The sequence below is a fragment of the Coregonus clupeaformis genome, unplaced genomic scaffold (assembly GCF_020615455.1).
Source record: "Coregonus clupeaformis isolate EN_2021a unplaced genomic scaffold, ASM2061545v1 scaf0124, whole genome shotgun sequence".
Lineage (NCBI taxonomy): Eukaryota > Metazoa > Chordata > Actinopteri > Salmoniformes > Salmonidae > Coregonus > Coregonus clupeaformis.
Genome location: NW_025533579.1, coordinates 595,001 through 617,992, shown reverse-complemented (window position 1 = coordinate 617,992; position 22,992 = coordinate 595,001). Strand labels below are relative to the sequence as shown.

The 22,992-nt window shown below is 44.3% G+C and overlaps 2 protein-coding genes across 3 annotated transcripts in view; both read right to left on the bottom strand.

Moving 5' to 3' along the window:
• LOC121547799 (carbohydrate sulfotransferase 11-like) overlaps positions 1–22,992 on the bottom strand; it is a 61,992-nt gene that overhangs the window by 14,277 nt on the left and 24,723 nt on the right. For both annotated transcript variants that reach the window (XM_045213560.1, XM_045213559.1), the window contains exon 2: positions 9,799–9,884. In XM_045213560.1, coding sequence (XP_045069495.1) covers positions 9,799–9,884 — 86 coding nt within the window. The remainder of the gene's footprint in view (positions 1–9,798; positions 9,885–22,992) is intronic.
• LOC121548494 (E3 ubiquitin-protein ligase TRIM21-like) lies at positions 965–2,605 on the bottom strand. Its single transcript, XM_045213558.1, has one exon. It carries the CDS (start codon positions 2,603–2,605, stop codon positions 965–967), a length of 1,641 nt encoding a protein of 546 aa, XP_045069493.1.

Genomic DNA, 22,992 nt, shown 5'->3' with positions numbered 1-22,992 from the left:
CCATTGTGTTTATACTTGCGTACTATTGTTTATACAGATGAATGTGGTACCTTCAGGCGTTTGGAAATTGCTCCCAAGGATGAACCAGACTTGTGGAGGTCTACCATTTTTTTTTCTGAGGTCTTGCAAAGAGGCACTGAGTTTGAAGGTAGGCCTTGAAATACATCCACAGATACACCTCCAATTGACTCAAATGATGTCAGTTAGCCTATCAGAAGCTTCTAAAGCCATGACATAATTTTCTGGAATTTTCCAAGCTGTTTAAAGGCACAGTCAACTTAGTGTATGTAAACCTCTGACCCACTGGAATTGTGATACAGTGAATTATAAGTGAAATAATCTGTCTGTAAACAATTGTTGGAAAAATGACTTGCCAAAACTATAGTTTGTTAACAAGAAATTTGTGGAGTGGTTGAAAAACGAGTTTTAATGACTCCAACCTAACTGTATGTAAACTTCCGACTTCAACTGTATATGTATATTAAAGTAGTAAAAAGTTAACTATTTGGTCCCATATCCATAGCACGCAATGACTACATCAAGATTGTGACTCACACATTTGTTGGATGCATTTACTGTTTATTTTGGTTGCGTTTCAGATTATTTTGTGCCCAATAGAAATGAATGGTAAATAATGTATTGTGTCATTTTGGAGTCACATAAATAAATAAGAATATAATATGTTTCTAAACACTTCTACATTAATGTGGATGCTACCATTATTACGGATAATCCTGAATGAATTGTGAATAATGATGAGCGAGAAAGTTAGAAGCACAAATATCGTACCCCCCCCAAAAAAAAATAATGCTAACCTCACCTGTTATTGTAATGGTCAGAGGTTAGCATGCCTTGGGCGTATGATATTTGTGCGTCTAAAATATTCTTTGTGATCTATGACAACAGATTATGACTATTCTAAATGTATTAATTTTACTGGCCAGTTAGATTTTCGGATTAAAAATCAGTCTGTGTGATTGACAGGAGAGATGATTAGAGGGGCAGAGTTTTTACCACCATCATTTTTAGAGGGACAGAAGAATGCATAGAGTTTCTCTGTGAAGGTGCAGCCAGTGAGAGAGTATATATGAGAACTGGTCTCCACATCATAAAAAGAGACCTGACCCTCCTCATAATCCACAAATACCTCCACCTTCTGGGTCTTCCTTCTCAGGGAGAGGTGGACACCAGTGCTGGTGAGAGCCTTGTACTCATTTTCATTCCTCAGCCACAAAGTCCAGTATCCATCCTCAGGACTCAGTTTGATTTTCCCCTTCCTGTTGATGGACTCTCTGGCCACTCCTAAATCCCACTTAGTCTTCCCCTTAACTGTTACCTCATAGTAAAATCTCCCTGCAGAGAAGCCCTCATTTCCAAGGACATTCCCACCACGATCAAACCTCTTTGGGTTGTCAGGGAGATTCTGTGGTTTGTCTCCATGATTCACTTGTTTTCTATCCTCAGACATGATGAGGTAGGGATGTGCTGTATCAGGGTCCAGAGTCACATCCACTGCATACTGCTGAATCCTCTTCAGTTTGACTTCAGGCAGCTTCTCCATCTCTTTATTCAGTGTCTCCTCCAGCTGAGAAACAGCTCTCCTCACTGGCCCCATACACAGATCACGTTGAACACTGATCTTAGACCAGTCCTTGGTGTGTGGAGGGGTGCAGAGGGATGGGAAGCTCTGGAGAAGGTGGAGGTGGTCCTCAGTGTGTGAGAGCTGCTCCAGCTCAGTGCTTCTCCTCTTTAGCTCAGTGATTTCCTGCTCCAGCTCTTTAATGAGCTCTTCAGCCTGCCTCTCTGCTGCTTTCTGCTTCTCCTCAATCACCTCAATGAGCTCAGCCTGGCTTCTCTCAATGGAGCGCACCAGAGCAGTGAAGACCTGCACACTGTCTGATATCTCTCTTTCTGCATCTTTCTTGCTGAGATCTACTGAGTGTTTGATCTCCTGAACCTTCTGCAGTCTCTCCAGGATCATCTGTTGTACTTCTGCCTCAGTCTTCCTCAACTGAGCCTTCCTCTCTCCATACTCTTCCTTTAGAGGGACAGTGTCATGAGTCATGTGGTCTGTCTCAGTGCAGAACTGACACACACACATCTGGTCCCTCCTACAGAACAGCTCCAGGAGTCTGTCATGCTTCTTACACATCCTGTCTTCCAGGTTCTCCACAGGGTTGATCAGCTTGTGTCTCTTTAAGGCTGCAACTCTCTGATGAGGCTCCAGGTGAGTCTCACAGTAAGAGGTCTGACACACCAGACAGGACTTCAGGGCCTTGAGCTTCGTCCCAGTGCAGAAGTCACAGGGGATGTCTAGGGGTTGAGCACGGCATTGTTCTGGGCTGCTGGTAGCTTTCACTTCAACTGTCTGCCTGACCTGAGCAACCATCTCAGAAATGAAAGTATTGACAAACAGATCTGGTCTCTTATCGAATGTTTTTTTACACATTGGACACTGGAACAGGTCACTGGTATCCCAGTATCCACTGATACAGGCCTTGCAGAAGTTGTGTCCACATGGAATAGAGACTGGCTCAGTGAACACATCCAGACAGATAGAGCACAGGAACGGCTCTTCAGACAGAAGACTGCTGGAGGTGGACATATCTAGACAGAGACCAGAGGTGAAACCATAAAGCATTTCTTGGAATCAGCCAGCTCTTGATAAATTCAGCTTTAGAGTTGTCAACATTGTCTTATCTGATGATATTAACGAATCTTGATACATGATGATACAATATTGATAAAAGTCAGATAACCATAGAATGAAAAGTGTAACATACCGTAGAATCTGGATAAATAAATAAGGAAATACACAGTAGAGCTTATCTTCAACTTAACTTTCCATGTCAATCTTTCTACTCACCTGTATGTTTTTGTGGATGATATCTCTGTCCTTTCTGTTTGTGGTGTCAAAGGGTAGGAGAATCAGTGTATAGTCTGAATGTATAGCTATTTAATAGGGATTTCAGTGCTGTAGAGTTTGGTCCCGTACACAATATACTGTAGGTCTCTCTACTTTAGTTACACTTCAGCAAAGTGATGTTAATACTGCTCCTCCCCACCAGATACTGCTGTGTGGTCCTCTTCCTGGAACAGTTAACCCTTTACATGGCTGAACTTTGGAACTGATCATTTTTAATTGTCATACTGATTAAAACAGTATTGAATAAACCAGGACTAAAGTCAATACAGCTTTCACATTACTATTCCTAGAATCACAATTTTTGAATCACTGCAGTCAACACACACACACACACACACACACACACACACACACACACACACACACACGTGTAGAGGACTGAGGGCTGTCTGTCTCTGACCCCCACTGCTCCTCTCCACTCCCACAGCCTGGCATTCACAGGCCACGCAGGCACCAATCAAAAACACACTAACATACACACCCGCACCACAGCACCAGCTCCCATCATCAGACTGCCAGGAGAGAACACAATACATTCTGCAGGAAGAGTTAACCTCTCTTTCTCATACTAAACTCACCTTTAACTCCCCCTCCTCTCTTCCCTCTCTCTGAATGATAGAAGCAGGAACCACCTGACATGAACACTGCTCTGTGGCCACACACACTATAAACCCTGACAAGGTTACTGTTTTATGGGGTAAAATCATATTTTCCACAGAGGGCAGATCAGGCGGTGTGAGTTTTCCATGATGCCATTTATGAGGAGCAAGACCAGACAGAGAGCTGCCTGAAACCCTTTTACAGAGAAACAGGGTGACAAGGCTTCAGGTCAGTGAAATCCCATGAGAGGGTAGAGACAAAAAGATGGAGAGGAGAGAGGGAAGAAGAGAGGAGATGGAGGGGGAAGGTGAGGAGAGGAGATGAGAGGAGATGAGATGTGAGGAGAGAACTGTTGAAAGGGAGCAATGTCTATGCCAGCAGCACAACACAGAAAGTTTCCACTAACTATGACCAGCCAACACACACAAAAGGACTAAGTGAGGCGACACTGACACCACACCCTGAGATGGCCGATTTAGATACGAGGAGTGTGGGATCTCTAATACCTCCACTACCCCATCTCTCCTTGCCCCACTGAAACTAAATACCTGTCACCAGAGAATAGAGACAGGTTCTCAGGTGTAAGATAACCAGATAAAAGGGGGGGAATATAGAGAAAAAGAGCAAGAGAGAGAGAAAGAAAAGGAAAGAGAGAGACCGACTGAGAGAAAGAAAGAGAGAGAGTGAGAAAGTGAGAGGGGGCTCCTGTGAAAATAAACCCAGTGTTTTTCCACTGCTCCCAGTTTACCAGAGGACCAGAGACATGACCGGTGTATAGTATCTACAGCTCTGGTGAAGTCTAACACTACATACCTGCACTTAACACACCACCAGAGACTATGTGAGTATACACAACGCTATACTGATGCAGCGTACCGGAGTGTGTGTGTGCATGTATGTAAGACGCACACAGAGGCAGGGAAAGAGGAAGTCCTAATTATAGCAATACTAACTGCTCCCACTTTCCCTGAGCTATCAACTTCTCCTGACACACACACACACACACACACACACACACACACACACACACACACACATATATACAGACTCAGACACACACACATAACACATATGTACAGGTCTCTTTCTATTGGCTAAACTTTGCTCCAGTTGGAAAAGCATACATACTGTATATGGGTGGAATTGGTGAATGACGTAGAGAAACCATGATGAGTTACTAGCATTAAAGTGCATTACAGAACAAAATAGAGACCTAAGTCTGTGTTTACCATACTGAGGCTTACACTGTACAAAGGTACTGTACGAGTATACAAAACAGTGCTATAATGTTGAGCCAGTGAGTATGTGTTTGTATGTGTGTGAGACAGGTAATCTGCTCCAGGCTAGGCTAGGTTGGGGTGTGGCAGTGGTAGTTAGTTGTGTTCAGGTGAGAGACTTTCCCCTGTGTGCCTGTTGAGTCTCGCCCTCACAGACGATAGAGCTACTGCCAGGGAGGAGGGCTGTAAACTGTCTGCTTTCACCAACCACCGTGAGAACACACACACATACACGCAAGCACACACACCACCGGTATGAGAAAGACAGTTGGTTGGTATCATATTTGTCTGATGCAACGTTGCTGTGATTCAACAGCTGAGACACAGAGAGAGAGAGGGATGAGAGGAGCTGGGGGACATCTATGCTGACAGGCCAATCTCTCATTGAGGAAAACAGAGGGCTAGACGACTTCTGCCACGACATCATGCAAACTGCAGTCTCCAAATCGGTCTCTCTCTCTTCTCTCCTCTTTCTTTCTGTTCCATGCTGAACTGTACATGCCTCTTCAGTCATCAACATGTTTAGCCCAGCGTCCAATCATCCAACCAAAACCAGCCAAAGGAGGTTTGAGAATCCAACCAGAGCAGGGAAAGAGGGGTAAACACAGCATCTGTTTAAAGATGAAGCTGTCTAAACCAGTAACAGGCAGGCCCACACACAGAACCACACACACAGGCAGAGGCACACACACACACACACACACACACAGAATCACACACACACACACACATAGAATCACACACACACACACACACACACACACACACACATGCAGAGGCACAAACACAGGCAGAGGCACACACACACACACACACACACACACAGAATCCCATGCACACACAGAATCACTCACACAGGCAGAGGCACACACACACAGAATCACACACACATAATCACGCACAGAGGCACACACACGCACACACACCACACAGAATCACACACACGCACAGAATCACACACACGCACAGAATCACACACACACAGTTAGAATATTCAACAAAGAAGGATATACAGTGGGGAAAGAAAGTATTTAGTCAGCCACCAATTGTGCAAGTTCTCCCACTTAAAAAGATGAGAGAGGCCTGTAATTTTCATCATAGGTACACGTCAACTATGACAGACAAATTGAGAAAAGAAATTCCAGAAAATCACATTGTAGGATTTTTAATGAATTTATTTGCAAATTATGGTGGAAAATAAGTATTTGGTCACCTACAAACAAGCAAGATTTCTGGCTCTCACAGACCTGTAACTTCTTCTTTAAGAGGCTCCTCTGTCCTCCACTCGTTACCTGTATTAATGGCACCTGTTTGAACTTGTTATCAGTATAAAAGACACCTGTCCACAACCTCAAACAGTCACACTCCAAACTCCACTATGGCCAAGGCCAAAGAGCTGTCAAAGGACACCAGAAACAAAATTGTAGACCTGCACCAGGCTGGGGAAGACTGAATCTGCAATAGGTAAGCAGCTTGGTTTGAAGAAATCAACTGTGGGAGCAATTATTAGGAAATGGAAGACATACAAGACCACTGATAATCTCCCTCGATCTGGGGCTCCACGCAAGATCTCACCCCGTGGGGTCAAAATGATCACAAGAACGGTGAGCAAAAATCCCAGAACCACACGGGGGGACCTAGTGAATGACCTGCAGAGAGCTGGGACCAAAGTAACAAAGCCTACCATCAGTAACACACTACGCCGCCAGGGACTCAAATCCTGCAGTGCCAGACGTGTTCCCCTGCTTAAGCCAGTACATGTCCAGGCCCGTCTGAAGTTTGCTAGAGTGCATTTGGATGATCCAGAAGAGGATTGGGAGAATGTCATATGGTCAGATGAAACCAAAATATAACTTTTTGGTAAAAACTCAACTCGTCGTGTTTGGAGGACAAAGAATGCTGAGTTGCATCCAAAGAACACCATACCTACTGTGAAGCATGGGGGTGGAAACATCATGCTTTGGGGCTGTTTTTCTGCAAAGGGACCAGGACGACTGATCCGTGTAAAGGAAAGAATGAATGGGGCCATGTATCGTGAGATTTTGAGTGAAAACCTCCTTCCATCAGCAAGGGCATTGAAGATGAAACGTGGCTGGGTCTTTCAGCATGACAATGATCCCAAACACACCGCCCGGCAACGAAGGAGTGGCTTCGTAGAAGCATTTCAAGGTCCTGGAGTGGCCTAGCCAGTCTCCAGATCTCAACCCCATAGAAAATCTTTGGAGGAAGTTGAAAGTCCGTGTTGCCTAGCGACAGCCCCAAAACATCACTGCTCTAGAGGAGATCTGCATGGAGGAATGGGCCAAAATACCAGCAACAGTGTGTGAAAACCTTGTGAAGACTTACAGAAAACGTTTGACCTGTGTCATTGCCAACAAAGGGTATATAACAAAGTATTGAGAAACTTTTATTATTGACCAAATACTTATTTTCCACCATAATTTGCAAATAAATTCATTAAAAGTCCTACAATGTGATTTTCTGGATTTTTTTTCTCATTTTGTCTGTCATAGTTGACGTGTACCTATGATGAAAATTACAGGCCTCTCTCATGTTTTTAAGTGGGAGAACTTGCACAATTGGTGGCTGACTAAATACTTTTTTTCCCCACTGTATGCTCCTAGTACTGCCTAAAGGGTTAATGCACACAACTCTCTCTGTTCCTCTGCTACTACCCAGACAGGTTTTAACTGCTGTCTACACATACATGCACACGTGTTATCATTCACCTCCACTCCACAGACACCACATTACGGCTCACATTCATCCCAGTCATATCCCAGCCAGGGGGCTGTGCAACTGATATCTGCATGCATACAGTTCCCTTCCCCACATCCCAGCCATATCTCTGCATCAGTATTTAACTGGTAGGTTGGTAATGACAGTATTGTGAGTGTATAGACTCTTGCAGTACTCATCAGACTGGGAAGAAGGTATTACCATACAGGAGGATAAAATATTAACCCATATGGGAATGAAGGCCTGTTTCTCCTGGCCTGAATGCAATGGAGCACACCTGATCAGTCAAATGGCCCTGTGTAGCTCAGTTGGTAGAGCATGGCGCTTGCAACGCCAGGGTCGTGGGTTCGATTCCCACGGGGGGCCAGTATGAAAGAAAACTGTAAGTTGTTCTGGATAAGAGCGTCTGCTAAATGACTAAAAAATGAAATATTTCAAATAACTGGTGATTTGCAGCCGCAGCAGAGATGGACACTGTAACACTCTGATTTTATTAGGATCCCCATTAGCCCACGTCAATGGTGACAGCTAATCTCCCTGGGGTCTGACACATAACGAAAAATACATTACAGACAAAAATACTTTACAATTGACATACATTCTGACAACACACACAAACATATTCACACAGCTCGGATTATATTCATCTCTCTCTCTCTCTCTGTGTGTGTGTGCTGGATCTCCTCCTAGATACAGATACAGACAGAGAGAGAGAGAGAGCTCCACAGTCAGACATTCCAACCCTCAATGGCACCTTGTTACCCACTCCTACCTCATCGGCGGTCACATGACCAACCAAGCGCTCTAGGATTGGGCAGTGGGTGGCAGGGCACACATATTACCAGAGTACCTCTTACGTCATTCTGACCCCCCACTCCCTCCCTCAACCCCACAACTCCCCGCTCCTCTTCCAAACCGCTACCCCCGACACCCCACTGGGGCTTACACTAGCTACAGTACCCCTCTCTGCCCTCTGCCCTCTGCCCTCTGCCCTCTGCCCTCTGCCCTCTGCCCTCTGCCCTCACACATATCATATCAATGGGACTTTACATGAGTGAGGAGGTGTGGAAAACTCCCTGGCGGAAAATGATATATGTCCACGTGCACCCAGTCTAATCTTAGCTGTTAAACACCAGTTTGATGTCTTCTTGTATAATTTTAAAATGTGTGCTGTGATGAATAGTTTGCAGAGAGAGAGAGAGAGGAGTTTATGAGAGAGAGAGAGAGTGCATTACAGATATACACTGAGTGTACAAAGCATTAAGAACATCTGCTCTTTCCATGACAGACTGACCAGGTGAATCCAGATGAAAGCTATGATCCCTTATTGATGTCACTTGTTAAATCCCCTTCAATCAGTGTAGATGAAGGGGAGGAGACAGGTTAAAGAAGGATTTTCAAGCCTTGAGACAATTCAGACATGGATTGTGTATGTGTGCCATTCAGAGGGAGAATGGGCAAGGAGTGAAGGAGAAACTAGCCTGTCCATCATTGTGATAGTATCACCAACAGCAGTGTGCTGACTTTACTGAGAGACTGCAGTATGAGTGATAGACTGATGATGACAACCACCCGTGAGAATACAACTCTATTATCACAGTGCTATTGGATACACAGCCATTTCTGCAGCTGCAAAAATACAGAAAGAACCACAGTAGCCTAACAAGCAAACGCAGCAAGGTCTCTTCAACGAACTCGGCTCAAAACACCTTAGGCACACCATTCACTCCTCTCCCCCACAATATATATTTTACTTTACCATATGTTTTGTGGTTACAGTAAGTTGCAGCAATGTAAGCAGAGCTTACTGTACTTGAAGGGAGAATGCAGTGCTCTGAAAAGGAGTTACGCGAAGTGAAATATGTAATACTAACTATGCAATCGACCGTTACGCTAAATAAAGCCATCCTCCGGAAGGGGGCTTTCGCCACGGCAATGGAATGTAGGTTTCCATGGTGCTCGTCCATCATGTAAAGGACGTCGACATACAGACGTAATAAATAAACAAAGACAGAGGAGCATGGACCCAGGCTTAGTGACATACACACACACACACACTTACACACACACACTTACACACACACCGTTTGAAGGGAAAGGGAGGACAAGGCTAAAAACAGCCAGGGTCACGACCTTTCAAATGTCTCTCTGAGTCAGGCCTAAAACAGTGGGGTCTATATTTACAGAGAGAGAGAGAGAGGGGGAGGGAGAGAAAGATACAGAGAGAGATAAAGAGAGTGAGACACAGGTTCCTACCTGTGTGGGGTTGTAGAGTTCCTGTAGTGCGTTGCGGGAGCCTTTCCTACAGCACACGTCCGCCGTAAATGGGTTCCTCCGCATGACTGTTAGAGAAGACAGAGAGAGGACCGTTAACAATGACCAATCACACTGGAACAACAGCAACAACAACCAATAAGAGAGTGGGCCTAATAATGTTAACTACAACAGCATTCACATAGAATAAATTACCATAAAGCTATATTCTGTAGGGGGCAAGGGCACTGCCACAGCTAAATTACAAGGCCAGGTCCCTATACACACAACCAACAGCCCACACAAAAAAGCAGCCAGACAATTCCTCTCAAATTACTAGATGAAAGAGCCCACTGAATAACTACATGAACCGAAGAGTGGGTGTGGGTGAACAACATTTGAGAGCCTTACTTTTCTCTGTTCTATGTTTCATCATCCTCACTGATCTAAAAGGACTGGATATGTAATGCCATATGACTGTAGGACAAAGACGTTACTGTAGGAAATCAGTACAAAGATGATCAACAACGTCTGCAGAGTGGGGGGGGGGAGTAAGCCAACCGCAGACAAACCCACTTCCTGTATCTTTGTATCTAAACCAGTGCATCGTTTCCTGTTTGTGCTGCGTGTTGTGGACAAATCACAGCCATGTCTGTCACCTGGGGAATGGAGGAGAGCATTGAGAGACAGAGACAGAGACAGCCAGCCAGCCAGCCAGACAGAGAGAGAGAGAGAGAGAGAGAGAGAGAGAGAGAGAGAGAGAGAGAGAGAGAGCAAAGCTACTCTCGCTGAGCATTTAAATCTCCAAACAGTTCATCCTATTTCCCACATACACAAGTAGCTTACATACCACCACACACACCTGATCTATCGGTTTTGCTTCAGTGCCTCCAGGTACACACACAAACACGCTCTATTTAATCTGATACTAATCCTGTCTAAGTCTGGTGTGTGTTAATACACTGATCTCTGTCTCTCTCTCTCTCTCTCTCTCTCTCTCTCTCTCTCTCTCTCTCTCTCTTTCTCTTTCTCTCCATCCCTCCCTCTCTCTTGTTAATGCACAGAGTGGTAAGGGTGCCAATTTAAATACCAGTGTGGCCAGGCCGTCTCCAGCCTGTACCCAGAGTTTGTGAGAGCGTCTGTGTGTTCCACAAACATGCAAACACACACACTCTGAGCGTGACACACACCACCTTTCATATTCCATCAGCCCCAGCTCTCATTCACCAGGAGAACTAATATCCCTCCTCCTCCTACTCTTCCTCCTCCTCGATCTACCGAACCAAATGTTGTTGCTCAATTAAGTGATATAAACCATTTACGGTGAGCGTTTTTGTGGACGTTATTCTGGAATTTTACAGGCCTATTAATTCAGCCACTCTTTGTGAATCAGTGAAAATGTTCTACCAAGTCCAACGCATGCACTCCATCCACCTCAAAGGGTTAAAAAGGGCATTTGGTGTTTCCACTCTCCTCTGTGAACTACTGTTGGGCAGATTCTCTAGTGACTCTCCCTTTGCTTTCAGCTCAAAGATACAACAGTATCACAAACCAAGCAGAAAATACAGCAACACACAACAGTGAGGCCAGAATAAAAATATACTAAATTAGATCAAAAATTGGCATAAATATGTCATGTAAAACCGTCATTGAAGGAGTGGCTGGAGTGTATATTGAGAAGCACTATATTCACTGTGAGTTTGATTACATACTACGGCCTCACTATAAATAGTAGTCCGTTCTGCACAAGCTCAGCAGGTCTGTAATCACACAACATCTGCAGCCATCTATCAGCAAGGGATTATGGGATACTGGAGGATTAATCTGCTGCTAATCTTACTTACACACAGAGAGCATCAATTCACTTGCCACTGTAACTCACATACACACACACACTAACGTGCATGAGCACACACAGTCACTGATGTGTACATGTACGTGCACATGTATGTATGCATGCACACACACACACACACACACACACACGCACAGAGTGATCCCTCTGTAGGTTTGATTATGTCTAGCGGCAGACAGAGCTCCCGCAGACTTTTCATATCTCCTGTGAGTGTCTTGTCTGTGTGTGTATTTAAATGTGTGTGTTATATCTCTCATGCTCAGAGCTGAAGTGCTTAAGCTTAATTAGGATTCAGATGAACAGCAGAATTAGAGCAGGAGCACAGAAGACAGATGTTTAGGCATGTTAGTGCAACTTTATTAAACAAAAGCCTGATAAGCGCCTGTCAAATGTGTGTCGGAGGGTAATGCGTGTGTGTTGGTGCATAGGTGAGGGACGCAAGTCTGTTAATAATTGGATTTATGTAGCGTGTTTGTTTGTGTGTGTGTGTGTATGTGTGTGTGTGTGTGTGTGTGTGTGTGTGTGTGTGTGTGTGTGTGTGTGTGTGTGTGTGTGTGTGTGTGTGTGTGTGTGTGTGTGTGTGTGTGTGTGTGTGTGTGTGTGTGTGTGTGTGTGTGTGTGTGTGTGTGTGTGTGTGTGTGTGTGTGTGTGTGTGTGTGCGCGTCCACAGGGAAAGGCTAGCTGAACCCAATCAGAGCAGTTGATATGATTGGCTGCTCTTTTCTCCTCCTTATTCATTTAGCTGTGGGCCTAATCCTTTAATGATAATTACTAACATGAACATAAAACACACCCTCATGGCATGGGAACAACCATCAGTTTGGTAGAGACTGAAAGTGTGTGTATGTGTGTGTCTACACACACGTTATGTTATAATTAGGGGTGGAAAGAAATGCCTTGATGTAATGTATTAACATCCCCAATAGAAATATAATTATGTAATTCATTAATTAATTAATAATTACAGAAAATAAGGAATGTGTCTCATGAGAGAGGAGATGATGAAAGAGGAGGAACAAAAGGGTTTGAAAAGGAGAGGAATGGATTGAGTCCAGGAGCAGAGAGAACGATCGCACTTCACAGTACATATAAGACCCCACCGTAGCTATTATGGCTCTTTAAACTACACTGAACAAAAATATATACGCAACATGTAAAGTGTTGGTCCCATGTTTCATGAGCTGAAATAAAAAATCCCGGAAATGTCCCACACGCACAAAAAGCTGATTTCTCTCAAATTATGTGCACAAATGTGTCTACATCACTGTTAGTGAGCAATTCTCCTTTTCCAAGATAATCCATCCACCTGACAGGTGTGGCATATCAAGACGCTGATTAAACAGCATGAACATTACACAGGTGCACCTTGTGCTGGGGACAATAAAAGGTTGCTCTAAAATGTGCACAATGCAACAGATGTCTCAAGTTGAGGGAGAATGCAATTGGCCTGCTGACTGCAGGAATGTCCACCAGAACTATTGCCAGAGAATGTATCAGCTCATCTGCGTGCTCGTCGTCCTCACCAGGGACTTGACCTGACTGCAGTTCAGCGTCGTAACCGACTTCAGTGGGCAACTGCTCACCTTTGATGGCCACTGGCACGCTAAGAGAAGTATGCTCTTCATGGATGAATCCCGGTTTCAACTGTACCAGGCAGATGGCAGACAGCATGTATGGTGTTTGTGTGGGCAAGCAGTTTGCTGATGTCAACGTTGTGAACACAGTGCCCCATGGTGGTGTTGAGGTTATGGTATGGGCAGGAATAAGCTACGGGCAATGAACACAATTGCAATTTATCGATGGCAATTTGAATGCACAGAGATAATGTGACGAGATCCTGAGGCCCATTGTCGTGCAATTCATCCGCCACCATCACCTCATGTTTCAGCATGATAATGCACAGCCCCAGGTCACAATGATCTGTAAACAATTCCTGGAAGCTGAACATTTCCCAGTTCTTCCATGGCTTGCATACTCACCAGACATGTCACCCATTGAGCATGTTTGGGATGCTCTGGATCAACGTGTACGACAGCATGTTTCATTTCCCGCCAATATCCAACTTCGCACAGCCATTGAAGATTAGTGGGACAACAATCCGCAGTCCGCAATCAACAGCCTGATCAACTCTATGCGAAGGAGATGTGTTGCGCTGCATAAGGCAAATGGTGGTCACACCAGATACTGACTGGTTTTCTGATCCACGCCTACAGCTACATGATATAATGCAATAATCAGAATACTAACTGGATAGATGAGTGGGTTAGTTTGTCTCTAGTTGACTGTAGTTTTCTCTCTGTGTGTGGTCTATTGACCATGTTAGCTTTGAGTATAGGTCTTTGAGTAGGTCGAAGATCATTGGGGAAATGTTGAGGGGTCGTTATAAGTAGATTATTTATGAAGCTCAGAAAGAGTCAAGGTGGTGGATAAGGGGTTAAATGATCCCCTGGTCCTAAAATCCTCATCCCCAGGAGAGGTTTTACAGACACACCTGGTGCCCAAATTGATGATGTATGTTGCACACCTGAGAGTCGAGTGGAGACGAATGGATTCGGTTCAGTCAGTCGTCCTGATGATCCCTTCCCAGCTAGCTAGTTTATGCTGGCTAGCTGACAACAGCAGCAACATGGTGCTAGTTCAATCGTGTAAAAGAAAGTTATGTTTATTTCGATGGGTGATGGAGAAATAACTTGTAGTATTGGTCACCATCTGGATGTCAAGCTGTTGCGAATGACCAGTGCAACAATGTTGTATCAAGGTGCTTGCTAGCCTCTTCGCTCCGGGCAACAGGCCTCTCGGAACGAAGTAATATGGTTGGGCGAAGAGGCTAGTGCTTGCCAACGTGAGTTGCTTCCCACCGGGAAGCTGTATCACATGTCGCCGGCGGTAGCTAAAGTAGCCAATTTGTTCCAAATTGTTTCTAGCCACGTATATAAACTAGCTAGCTGGGAAGGGCTTATCAGGACGACTGACTGAACCGACTAAACGGAATCCATACGTCTCCACTCGACTCTCGCTGCACGACATACGTCATATATTTGGGCACCAGGTGTGTCCGTATAACCTCTCCCCTCATCCCCAATGATGGGACCCTCATTCTAAGGCCCCTGAGTCATGTCTGCCCTCAATATAGCCTGACACAATATTCCCAACATAGAATAGGAATGGAATTTTCCTCCGGAAAACTGGAAATGGGGAACGTGACCACAGCTGGTCACTAAATGGTAATCTGACTCAGTGTCATTATTGGTCCATCTGTCTTACTATCAACAAGAGAAGATCATTTGTTGGTTGGTTGCCAAGCAACACATCAGTGCAGAAACTCTTAGCTATGGAGAAGTCTGTTTAGTTCTTTATGATTTTTAAGTGGAGATACAGATAACATAGACACACACACACACACACACACACACACAGAGAGAGAAACAGGATGGATGACTAAACAGAGGAGCATGTTGTAAACCCATATTTGGCATCTGACTAAGAGACAGTGGTCAGTCACACAGTCAGAGGCGGTCAAGCATGGTCAGATATGGTCAGAGGCAGTCAAGCATGGTTAGACAGTCACACAGAGAGATGGACAAACTACAGCAGACAGACATGAATTACAAACCACAAGCCCAGAGGAGGTTAACATACGGGACCAGTGGGAGATTTATAGTAAAGGAAAAAAGAGAGAGATGTAGTGAGAAAGGGAGAAGTGAGGAAGGGAGGGAAGGAGGGGGAAGATATGGACACAGACAGCAGGAGGGAGGAACCCACTGAACCCCTCAGTGTGACACCCCTGGGAGTGTCAAACACACACACCTCCTGTACTGCCTCGTCTGTAACCCTTGCAGTCATGAATGTGAATATGAGTGAACAGAGGGTAGACTAATCAGAGAGAGAGAGAGAGAGAGGTGCAGATGAAGAGACAGACAGACAGATAGACAAGGATATGAACCATAGATCATTCGTAAGGTGATGCATAGCAGCCATTGCAGTATGCACCAAAGCGCTCACAACACATTAGCCTTCTTAGCCTACCTCCCTTCCTCCTCTTCTGGACCCCCAAGCATCAGCCTCCCGTGCCCAACAGTGGTCAACAGGATGGGTGTCTCAAAAAACACCTCATTCTGCAATCAGGGTGGAAGGGCTGTGCTCAAAAGACCACAGGGAAGAACCACATGCTCCATCACGCATGCAGTCACTCTGTGTGTGTGTGTTAGTCCTGAATGTTCCCACCAGCTGTGTTCCAGTAATACTGTGATGGAAGCTTAGAGGATGGGGTAAGAGGTCACACTAGGGCTGACCCCATTTAGTCGACTGGTCGATTGTTTGGTCGATAGGCTGTTGGTCAACTGGGAATTTTTTTGTCAGCCAGTTGCAAAAAACATTTTTTTTTATGGCACATCTTGATTGACGCCTGTCTCAGTGGACTAATCCATTGCTGAGGCCACGGGGGTGGCTCAACAGTACTGCATTTACCGTTATTTCCCCTAATTTTTAATCTACAATGTTTATTTGGTTACCATAGCTTCTGTTAATGCATTCAATATATTATTATCATTACAGTATTTTACAGTTGTCATTGTCGGAGTGGACACGTTGTTTGCAGAGCGCACAACCTATGCTACACTTGTGAGAAACAAGTTTTGGTTTATTTCATTCCATTAACGAGTTTTGTCAATTTAGTCATTGTGTTTTGTAAGGACACGCACCTGATTACTCATAGAAGTAGACCAAGGCTACCTGGCCTGCGCGCAAATGTAGGCTTATAAATGTGCCCATTTGGGGATCTGATAGTATTTCTGATTGTCTTAACTCACCACCAATAATGAGCTGTGGAGCTTCTCAAAGCAATTTTTTCTTCTCCTCGAAATAGCAAGTAAACGAAGTCTGTTTTTACATCCATTGAGAATGACAATTGTTCCTCAAGGTAGCCTATTTGAAAAATCTTTACAGCTCTCTCCCTTTCGATAACCACTCCACCTGAAAGGGGAAAGAAATGCCATGCTCTGATCCGGTGGAAACATTATAAAATAGGCCTACCTGATTACTTCTTATCCCTTACGCAAATAGCCTACAGCTGTGTCTGTCCGGAGCTCACTGGCATGGGAAACTCTGTGGGTCCAGAATACTTTATACAATGTTGCAAGTTTGTTAGCACAAGCTTTGGGCTGGACCAAGTTGATAGTTGATACAATACTTCAAGTTCCTTGAAATAGGCCATGCATAGCCAATGTGATTTATTTTTATCAGGATATTTTCTACCTGCAGGCTGCAATGTTTTAATTTGTTGGCTTTATGTAGGCTATTTTTAGTTGGCAATGGCAATAGAAGTTACTTTTAGATTTGTATAATTTTCATTTAGTTTTAGATATCATTTTTATTAATCACATGACAATGATTTTGAGATAGGAAGACTAATTAAATAAATGAAACTGTGCCACGAAAATGTGCATACGAAAATCATAACTGGCACGCAGATCGGTAGAAATGGTAAGATAAATCGTCACACCCACACAGTCAACTGACTTATAAAAGGTGCTATGTTTTCCTAGTCAATGTCCCAGATCTGACTCTGTTAGCCAGCTAGAGAAGATGACAACACCTTTTTAGATAACAATAAGCAGCATAACACACAAACACACCATGACCTCCTTTACAGTTCAGTTGAATAGGATAGGAGGTGGGTAAGACAGTGAGTATCTGTGGCCAGTGTCTTTGTAACGACTACACACCACTGGTGATTTTAACTTGTAAATCTTGGTGGGGCAAACTTAACCAATTGTTTTAGATGCATACCAGCAAAGCCACTACACAACATTGTATTATTTTAGTAGGCCTACGTGTTCTAAAAAGGAAGGGAAATACAATCATGAGGATCCACTTTTATAGACAATATACCGACGCACAGACAGCGCATTGCGCAAACAAAACAACCCTCTCAAATATCAACTGGAATTACATGGGTCTATTACTGAACATGATTACAGACCCAACAACATAGCACCTTTTATAAGTCAGTTGACTGTGTGGGTGTGACGATTTATCTTACCATTTCTACCGATCTGCGTGCCAGTTATGATTTTCGTATGCACATTTTCGTGGAACAGTTTCATTTATTTAATTAGTCTTCCTATCTCAAAATCATTGTCATGTGATTAATAAAAATGATATCTAAAACGAAATGAAAATTATACAAATCTAAAAGTAACTTCTATTGCCATTGCCAACTAAAAATAGCCTACATAAAGCCAACAAATTAAAACATTGCAGCCTGCAGGTAGAAAATATCCTGATAAAAATAAATCACATTGGCTATGCATGGCCTATTATTATTATTATTATTATTATTATTATTATTATAGTATCCCCTCCTCGTTGAGAAAAGCACATGAGCTAATTATAATACACAAAGTAAGCAAAACAATGAAAATCATTCCAGCATTGCCTAAAATGATGAATAAGATACTAATGAGATAGACCTATTTAAGCATTATAACAACTGAGATGTACAAACTATGGCTGTCAGTCTGTGTGAGGTCTACTCGTCTGTCATCTGGGAGGAGGGGGGTAAAACTATAGGAGGGGGCTGTGTCAACAGCCTGCAATTCATCTGACCCATCACAGATCTAGTCCCTGTTTTCACTAGCTACTTCAGAGTGATTGATTGTTTATAGAACAAACAGACTCTCCCTGAGTCCCTGTGCTCTCCCACCAAAATCCTCACATGCTCCTCACAGACTCAGAATTCCCTGTTTACACACTCACCACCAGACGATGTGACCTCTGACACATAGGAAATGAGGAAGTGACACTCACTCTAATTCTCCATACTGCAGACTAAAGGTCAGGGGTCAAGCTGTGAGGGGTCACGTGAGGTCAAAGTGTCACCCACCGTTCACAGCAGGAGCTGGCGTTGTCACAGTAGGAGTCAATGGCAAACACACACACGCACGCAAAAGCATACATACAAAACTTTTTCTCGAATGAATAGACATGCCCTCTAGCTCTTACATTTTCCTATTTCACTTGCTCTCTCTCTCTCTCTCTCTCTCTCTCTCTCTCTCTCTCTCTCTCTCTCTCTCTCTCTCTCTCTCTCTCTCTCTCTCTCTCTCTCTCTCTCTCTCTCTCTCTCTCTCTCTCTCTCTCTCTCTCTCTCTCTCTCTCTCTCTCTCTCTCTCTCTCTCTCTCTCTCTCTCTCTCTCTCTCTCTCTCTCTCTCTCTCTCTCTCTCTCTCTCTCTCTCTCTCTCTCTCTCTCTCTCTCTCTCTCTCTCTCTCTCTAATCCTATGTGCTTCATGGTTCCCTGTCGTTCCTGATCTCAGCACGCTTCCCTGCATCCCTCAACCCTCGGTTCGCTCTGCACTGCCTCCTGTCTCACACTCCCACTGGGACACAGGGATTTAATGATAACACACACACACATATTTATCTCATAGCCATGTTTGTCAAAGAATTCTTCCAGGAAGGATTTCTGTTCTGTTTTCTAGCTCTAGTGTTAATTTAGTCTGCTTTGGATTTATTCTTGTCTGGTTTAGTTCTGGATCTGGTCCTTCTGGTTTGATCTGTGTTACAGGAAGTCTAGAGATTAACTCAAATCTCTGCTGTTACTGTGAACCAGCCAAAGCCAAAGCGAGGTCAATGCAGGAAAACATGGAAAGCATTTTAATGGTCGACTAGCTTTGTCGCCACCCGCTGTGTTCAGCTAATGAGGGGACAAATAGAGAGCGAGAAATAGAGAGAGAGAAAGAGAGCGATAAGGAGATGGAGTATAGAGCCCTCAGTCACTAGGTCTTGTATAGTGCTCCAGCTGTGTAATTAATTGGCTGTTTTTGTTCTTCTGCCAAAAAAACTGATCCAGACACGATGACAGAGCTGCCCTTAGCGTGCCCAATGGGTCCTACAGGCAACGAGAGGACACCTGTGAAATATCACTGAGGAATGTAAGCTCACTAGATCCCTGCACTGCACCTAGCCTGTCAACGTCATGTCCATAATCAATGCATTGAAGTGGTAATAAATCACAACCCACTGTTATATACTGTCTCATGAGTACTGGCAGGACTAAATGGGCATTATTAGGCTGTGTCCTGGCTCCATTAAAGATAATCAATACATATTAACCTGATCATTTTCTGAAGTTGTGGAGCAAGGCTTCAATTGACCCCTGACCAATACAATGACTACCTCCCCCTTCTACTGGGACTGTGAGACTGACTATGACTAGCACACTCTACTGACAATCCTCTGATCTGTTCGTCCTGACTAGACAGAAGATCAGTCCCTGACCTCTTCCTATCCCCACCTCTGTCTCCTTAATGTGGCTCATTAGACACATTGAGTAGTGTGTTAATTAAATAAACAGCAGAGTTAATAGACTGCAGCCATCTCCCAATACAAAGGATCAACTCAACAGTTACTATGGCAACAGCTTGGTGGTCTCCCTCTTTTCATAGATAAGCACACACACACACACACACACACACACACACACACACACACACACACACACACACACACACACACACACACACACAGTGTTGTTACTGGACAGTAGTAGTGCTGCTGTGTTTACGAGCCCCCTGTGGAGATGCCATTGTCTCAGCTGGCTACACATGATGCTTTGGGGCTTAACAGGACTGAGATACCATCTGGCAGACAGGGGGTCAAAATCACAACACAACATCCCTACAACACTAGAACAACAAAGTCACAACCACAACAACTGACCTAAACTAATTCAGTCCATGGTTACAACCAGCACCAAAACCAGACTGATGCTCAGTCAGATCAATGACTCAAAACGTCAGATCAGAAGAACAATGACCATAATCAAACCAAAACAAAACATCAGGATAGAGATGTAACCAAATGAACAGAGGAAATGGAACCAAAACATCTGAGCCATGACAGAGATTATGTTGAGGAGGGATCATACTGTAGGCCGACTGTATGTTCTGTTAGTGGGAGTTGTGTTTAATAGAACTATGTAGGCCATTTCCACTGGATATACTGTAGAGTATCAAGTAGCATATGACATAAACCCAGTCTGAAACCCAGTGTGACGGCACCAGAATGATACTCTAGGTTTAGATGATCATGTTAGACCAAAGTTTTTTCATTGCTTACTAAGCGTTCTTTGTGGGAGCCCTAGCGTGATGCTGGTTACAACGTCACCAAAGTGTTAACGAGCTGTTGACGTAACGCCTTCACTGTTACTGTATGTGCTACAGTGAGTCTTTCAGGAGAAAGAGAAGGAGAGAAGAGAGAGAGAGAGAGAGCGCTCTAGAGGAGAGTCAGCAAAAACGGAAGAGTAAATCAGCAGATGACATTTTGACAGCGTGGAAGAGAGTGTGTGTGTGTCTGTGAGAGAGAGAGACACAGGTTGAGAAGCTCCAGACATTCTCTGATGTCAGAAGCTACAAAGCTGATCTACACAGCTCTGGAGCAAAGGCATTTCACACTGACAGCACTCAATGTCACTCCAATGTCATATAACACTGACTTGAGGGCTGGGGGATCTTTCTTTCTGTCTGTTCTGCATCATTCCTTTTCCCTCTTGGCTTCTCTCTCTCTCTCTCTCTTCTCTCTCTCTCTGTGCGTGCGTATGAGACCCAGCTCTATATATAGCTCCAGAGGCCAGCTGTGGCTCCATGGGGGTTGAGCTGGCTCCTTCCCCAAAGCAGAGCTGCCCTCGCTGGGACACTGCAAGGTCACAAACCCCTAATTGTCTGAGCCGCACCCTGGAGAGGGAGGAGAAGGATGGAGGGAGAGAGGGTGATGAAAGAGAGAAATATAGATAAGGGAAGGGAGGATAGGAAAATCCATACAAAGAGGCAAAGTGTAAATTACTTTGAGAGAACAAAACTGGAGTGACAAAATAGTGAGCAAAAAAAATAGTGGGAGAAAATTAGACTATAAAACTTTCCCATTAAGTCTGGGCAGAAATGTCATATATACAGTGGGGAGAACAAGTATTTGATACACTGCCGATTTTGCAGGTTTTCCTACTTACAAAACTTACAAAAATCCAGAAAATCACATTGTATGATTTTTAAGTAATTAATTTGCATTTTATTGCATGACATAAGTATTTGATACATCAGAGAAGCAGAACTTAATATTTGGTACAGAAACCTTTTTGTTTGCAATTACAGAGATCATATTTTTCCTGTAGGTCTTGACCAGGTTTGCACACACTGCAGCAGGGATTTTGGCCCACTCCTCCATACAGACCTTCTCCAGATCCTTCAGATTTCGGGGCTGTCGCTGGGCAATACAGACTTTCAGCTCCCTCCAAAGATTTTCTATTGGGTTCAGGTCTGGAGACTGGCTAGGCCACTCCAGGACCTTGAGATGCTTCTTACGGAGCCACTCCTTAGTTGCCCTGGCTATGTGTTTCGGGTCGTTGTCATGCTGGAAGACCCAGCCACGACCCATCTTCAATGCTCTTACTGAGGGAAGGAGGTTGTTGGCCAAGATCTCGCGAGACATGGCCCCATCCATCCTCCCCTCAATACGGTGCAGTCGTCCTGTCCCCTTTGCAGAAAAGCATCCCCAAAGAATGATGTTTCCACCTCCATGCTTCACGGTTGGGATGGTGTTCTTGGGGTTGTACTCATCCTTCTTCTTCCTCCAAACACGGCGAGTGGAGTTTAGACCAAAAAGCTCTATTTTTGTCTCATCAGACCACATGACCTTCTCCCATTCCTCCTCTGGATCATCCAGATGGTCATTGGCAAACTTCAGACGGGCCTGGACATGCGCTGGCTTGAGCAGGGGGACCTTGCGTGCGCTGCAGGATTTTAATCCATGACGGCGTAGTGTGTTACTAATGGTTTTCTTTGAGACTGTGATCCCAGCTCTCTTCAGGTCATTGACCAGGTCCTGCCGTGTAGTTCTGGGCTGATCCCTCACCTTCCTCATGATCATTGATGCCCCACGAGGTGAGATCTTGCATGGAGCCCCAGACCGAGGGTGATTGACCGTTATCTTGAACTTCTTCCATTTTCTAATAATTGCACCAACAGTTGTTGCCTTCTCACCAAGCTGCTTGCCTATTGTCCTGTAGCCCATCCCAGCCTTGTGCAGGTCTACAATTTTATCCCTGATGTCCTTACACAGCTCTCTGGTCTTGGCCATTGTGGAGAGGTTGGAGTCTGTTTGATTGAGTGTGTGGACAGGTGTCTTTTATACAGGTAACGAGTTCAAACAGGTGCAGTTAATACAGGTAATGAGTGGAGAACAGGAGGGCTTCTTAAAGAAAAACTAACAGGTCTGTGAGAGCCGGAATTCTTACTGGTTGGTAGGTGATCAAATACTTATGTCAGGCAATAAAATGCAAATTAATTACTT